At 40.9% G+C, this 5,747-nt stretch overlaps 1 protein-coding gene across 1 annotated transcript in view; it reads right to left on the bottom strand.

Annotated features, from left to right (window-relative positions):
- Window positions 1-555: 555 nt before the first annotated feature.
- LOC107665220 (RNA polymerase II elongation factor ELL2-like) overlaps window positions 556-5,747 on the bottom strand; it is a 28,338-nt gene continuing 23,146 nt past the window's right edge. The window contains exons 9-13 of the mRNA XM_016456003.1: window positions 4,941-5,607; window positions 4,586-4,649; window positions 3,180-3,351; window positions 3,007-3,051; window positions 556-2,907 (exon numbers count right to left, since the gene is read on the bottom strand). Coding sequence (XP_016311489.1) covers window positions 2,791-2,907; window positions 3,007-3,051; window positions 3,180-3,351; window positions 4,586-4,649; window positions 4,941-5,607 — 1,065 coding nt within the window. The 3' untranslated portion in view covers window positions 556-2,790. The remainder of the gene's footprint in view (window positions 2,908-3,006; window positions 3,052-3,179; window positions 3,352-4,585; window positions 4,650-4,940; window positions 5,608-5,747) is intronic.

Raw genomic sequence — 5,747 nt, 5'->3', positions numbered from 1 at the left:
AGTTTCGCTTTCACAACGAAGCACACAGCGTCTTCACGACATGGCTGCAGCGTCAACAATACTACAGCGAGAATAAAAGTTACGCCTTCTTTCTTTGTGTGAACATTTGGGAGGCGTTATGCAAATCTTCCCACATCGTGACGTAGACATGTGGGGGCATGTTAGAACGAGCCGTTTTAGGTAGGCGTGGTTGACTCTTAAATTTTATAAAGAATATCTCTTTGGATTTGAGACTTTAGTCTTTGCAACTTTACAGATCTTCTTTATGCATCAAGAGCTTGTAACACTCCAAAGAGAAAGGAAAAATTTAAATCGCATCATATGACCCCTTTAAGGACATTACTGGCACTCGGAATTTGTATAGGCTGCTTTCTTATGTTTTATTCCTTGATAAAAGTCAGTTAGGAAAACGTGTATTTTTTTTTAGAGTTGCTGAAGATTTGTAGACACTCAGTAACATACTTGATTCGGTCGTGAATGACTCGGTGTTGTTAATGATTCTTTTGGGTGAATGATTCAATGACTCATTCAAAACACACAAAAAGTCAAGTTCACATTTTATTGAACTGATTTCATACATTTTTAGGTGGACAGGTCAGGAATTCTCTTACAGTCTGAAACAACCCCCATCCCACCTTTAAAACGAGATGACAGTGTTATGAGATTCTTGGCTTATTATTCAACATTAACATTTCTTTTTAGTGGTGTCAGAGGCACAGTCTCTTCAAAAGGGAAAGAAAACAGGTGTTGGTCACACATCACCAAATACTTCCCCACCCAACCCAAATTAGAATGATACAGAGTTCGATGTGTAGATGCACATTCTCCTTTCAAAGCAACACTTCTTAGTGTCATCCAAAATCTTTAGGGTTCAGTGTGGAGGCTATCTGAATGCTGAGGAAATAAGCATCTTTGAAGTAAAGTGCTGCTCAAGTTCTCTGTTAAATAACCTCGACTTGTATTTGGTTGTCATCTGACATTGCATCCAGTCTATAAATGGCGACTAAAATGAACAGAAGCTCACACAACAGAACATCTTGGGGAGTTTGATAACATGTAAGCCCCTAAAAAAAAGCAAGTAAGATGCCATCTGCCACCCCAAATACTGAAAACAAACATTCGTCTATGGTTATTTTGAGAATGGTTCACTCAGGTTTTTCAATTTCAATTTACAACACTGGAAAACAAAGGAAACACCTCCCAGGCTTTAACAATGGAATAATTGTGAACATAAGGGGAGAGAGAGAATTTTTCAGATTTCAAAAAGACATCTTAAAATGTGCAAATACAATGCAGCAAGCCTCAAGAATCAACAAGCCAATCAGAATCCACCATGGAGCTATTTGATCCAGTTAGAATTTGCATAATTGAAAGCAATGAATTTCAAAGCTGATTCACAAAACTGCATTCTGGATCTTTTCCCTAAACAATGATCAAAGAAAATAAATATATCAAGACACTGTAAGTGTTCGACCACCATCTCCTTTTAGATGACAAAGTGTCATATCACTCAGAGAAATGCATTTTATTCCAGACCATAAACACAGAATTGAAAGCATTTTTGTTGCGTTTTTATCACTTTTTTTTGGCAAAACTTTCTACCACACAGGTTTTGTAAACATAACGTTTCCCTTAATCTTTAAGAAGTTTATCACTAATGATATTGTGAAATAAAGACTTGTATGCATATTTGATCAGTTTCTTTTTCAATGCTCAAAACTCCAGCAATTCCTTTTAATTCAAAAAAACAAAAAATATATAATTCTATTAATATTTCATAAATAGCTCTGCTCTGAGACTTGTAATAATTAATGAATACATTTGAAATGGATATACAGGTCTGCCTCTGCTCAATGCATTTCCTCATAAATCAGTAGCACCTTTGCTTTCAAGATGATTCGATGATTTTCTTAAACAGAGCAGGCCCAAATTAAGAACATGTAACACGAGCCAGACTGATCCCAAAGGCTCTGGCTGTCCAAAGAAAAAACAAAATATAGCAGCTTTTTTTGGGGGGATTTTTGCTTTCCGTCCCCCCCTTCCTCTTTTATAGTTTATATCCAACCCTCCTCCCAGAGCCTCTCTCTTCCTGTAGTTTCTGACCCACAATCCTTCCCAAGAATTAACAAAAACACACAATTTTCACTCGTCACTTTCTCTAGCTCTCACAAGCAAACATCGATCACACCTTCCACGAATGTGCGCTGGACCTGCGATCAGGTCATAGTAATTTCTCCTCACTGCCCCGGGTGCTTGTAATTCTCACTGACGCCACATCGATGTGTGTCTGTATTAATACCTTAAGGCATCATTTGCACTGTGGGTGTGAATACTGATGCTGTTCAAAGAAAAAAGAAAAACAGGGCCATCGGGAGAAAGGAAGTCTCAAGGCTCTTGGAAAAACCCTCTTTTATGGCCACTTTTCACATGTACTGGCTCGATCACCACTGTGCAAAAGGCTTCAAGGAATATGCGCTGTAAGGCCCACGGTTTTGCATTGAAAACTTTCTTTTTGCATTCAAAAATGTTTAATTTTTCTTTGTCCTTTTTTTTTCTTTTGCAAAGTCCTTCAAAAAGAAAGAAAATGAAAGAATAAAAGGTATGGGAAAGGATGACTAAGGAAGAAAAGAAGATAGAGTGATGAAGATGGACAGATATGGGAAAACAGGCGAGTGGGGAATCTGTAAATAGAATAAATAAGGAACTGTTTGATCCCCACACTCTTCTCAAGATGGTCCTCCGGTTAGGGAGTGCTTTGATTGGCCAAAAGGGGTTGCTTGGTCCTGTGCCCTACAGCCAGGACTGCGCCTTCCGCTGGTCGAAGTCAGCGATGAGCCGTTTGATGTGGGCCAGTTTGTTGTGCAGGTACTCACAGCGCTGTTTTTCTTCATAATATTTTGGGCTGTGCTGTAAAGCAAACATAATGTGTGAATTAACATACTATTTTTATTGTTTACTTGCGGTCTAAAGGACCCAGATGGGTTAGACATGCTCAGTTACACTTACTTGTTTAATTTTTTTATATTCTTGCAGCACCTGTTCATGTACTTCCTGTTAATTAAGAAAATACAAACACTTATTACTTGGAATTTAAAATGTATATACATAAACATATACAATTCTTTATATAAAGAAAACAAGAGCAATATAAGAACAAAAAAGAAATCTTGTTCTCCTACCTGGTACTCTTTAGTTCCTGGTGCCAGTCGTCTACACTGGGTGTCCAATTTTGTAAAACGATGAGTAACACTCTCAACGCGGGCATGAAGGATACGATACTCATCATATTCTGCATTGAAGTCATTCTTATAGTGCTGCCTCTGATCCATAGATATCACTGCTGTGTACTTACTACAATATACAATAAAAGGACAATAAGATTCTAGATAGGTCTTATGCTCATTTCTATATGTACAGTATCTCACAGAAGTGAGTACACCCCTCACATTTTTGTAAATATTTTATTATATCTTTTCATATGACAACACTGAAGAAATTACACTTTGCTACAATGTAAAGTATGAGCGTACAGCTTGTATAACAGTGTAAATTTGCTGTCCCCTCAAAATAACTCAACACACAGCCATTAATGTCTAAACCGCTGGCCACAAAAGTGAGTACACCCCTAAGTGAAAAGGGAGCTACAGTTCATTGAGGGAACCATGAATGCCAACATGTACTGTGACATACTGAAGCAAAGCATGATCCCCTCCCTTCGGAGACTGGGCCGCAGGGCAGTATTCCAACATGATAACGTGGTGACCCATACTAGGAATTAGTGCTCTGCATTTATCCCATCCAAAGTGCACACTACACACCGTGAACACACACCCGGAGTACCCGGTGGGCAGCTATTTTTTTGCTGCGGCGCCCGAGTTGGGGGTTCGGTGCCTTGCTCAAGGGCGCCTCAGTCGTGGTATTGAAGGTGGGAGAGAGCGCTGTACATTCACTCCCCCCACCTACAATACCTGCCGGTACGAGACTCGAACCTGCAACCTTTGGGTTACGAGTCCGACTCTCTAACCATTAGGCCACGACTTCCCCATAACGACCCCCAAACACACCTCCAAGATGACCACTGCCTTGCTAAAGAAGCTGAGGGTAAAGGTGATGGATTGGCCAAGCATGGGCATCCTCAAACGGAAGGTGGAGGAGCGCAATGTCTCTAACATCCACCAGCTCCGTGATGTCGTCATGGAGAAGTGGAAGAGGACTCCAGTGGCAACCTGTGAAGCTCTGGTGAACTCCATGCCCAAGAGGGTTAAGGCAGTGCTGGAAAATAATGGTGGCCACACAAAATATTGACACTTTAGGCCCAATTTGGACATTTTCACTTAGGGGTGTACTCACTTTTGTGGCCAGCGGTTTAGACATTAATGGCTGTGTGTTGAGTTATTTTGAGGGGACAGGAAATTTACACTGTTATACAAGCTGTACACTCACTACTTTACATTGTAGCAAAGTGTCATTTCTTCAGTGTTGTCACATGAAAAGATATAATAAAATAATTTTATTATATTATTATTGTATGTGATGCAGAGGGTTTATGCAGAAAGACACTATAAAGGAGTCAAAGTTCACTCACACTATGTAATCAGGCTTTGTTGGGACTGGAAGTTCAGTGCTGTTGACAAGCTTGTCTTTGCCAGCTGTAAAAAGACACCAGTCATGTACCAACATGGAATTCTGCCCTCTAACAAGCACATGTGACATGATCTTTGTGTCTTTAGCAACAGACTAACATAAATATGTTGTGAACTAAAGTTTGAGGGCCAAAGGCAAATGGAACATAAATCAAGCTATTCATCAGGCCTGACAAGCTTAACACATCTTTAATTCACAACAGCTGACATGCAGCTAATAATGTATTTTTATTTTTATAATAATCAATTAATTAATAATGTTAACACCACAAACGCCATATACACAGCAAAACAAACCTTCTCTGTCCGATTCGTGGCTGATCTTGGCGAGAATGTGTCTTTGTTCTGCCTGATTCCGGTGTTTCTTCCTGGGCTGTGCTTCCTTATCACAGTGATCCTCCCTGTGATGTTCTCTATCCCTCTTTCGGTCCTTATCCTGATCCATCTCTCGCTCTCCTTCTTGCTTCCTCTCTTTATCTTTGTGCTTCTTGGACTTTTTGGGCTTTTTGCTACCATTGCCATCATGGCTGGCTGTAGAAGATGCGGCAGAAGAAACATGGTGGCCGCTGCTGGTGGTAGTGGTGGAGGTAATGGTGGTTGTAGAGACGGTACAGGTGGAGAAGGATGAGGGGGACGTCGTGGAAATTGGCTGGCTGGGTGGGCTGGGCGTGTGGCTGCGGGGGGCGTAGCTCTCTGAGGAGTTCCCGCATATAGAGCTCTGGTCCAGGGGCAGGTCCTGAGACCCCCCGCCCTCCGGCGTACTGGGGGAGTTTGAACTGGAGCCTGTGACAGGGGTAGGGTGAAAAGAGGGTCCTGGGCAGGCGGCCGTGGGTGCAGGTTTTTTGTCTTCAGTCACTGAAGAATGACGACCTGAAGAGGAGGGGGGTCCTCGGTTACTGAGATGGGAGATTCGGGGCTTCCTTGACATCAGAGGGTCAATGAAGTCAGTCTCAGGTTGGCGTTTCTGAATAGCAAGAAACACATTATTCTTGGGTCTGCAAATTCATGGATGTGCAAAGAGTGACAATTTTTGTACATGGTTCATAATTATATTTTAAATTAAAATCTAAATATATTAAAAAAAAAAAGTATATTAATCGAAAT

The sequence above is a fragment of the Sinocyclocheilus anshuiensis genome, unplaced genomic scaffold (genome assembly GCF_001515605.1).
Source record: "Sinocyclocheilus anshuiensis isolate Anshui unplaced genomic scaffold, SAMN03320099.WGS_v1.1 scaffold587, whole genome shotgun sequence".
Classification (NCBI taxonomy): domain Eukaryota; kingdom Metazoa; phylum Chordata; class Actinopteri; order Cypriniformes; family Cyprinidae; genus Sinocyclocheilus; species Sinocyclocheilus anshuiensis.
Note: the sequence above shows the minus strand (reverse complement) of the source record. Positions and strands in the feature narration are given on the sequence as shown.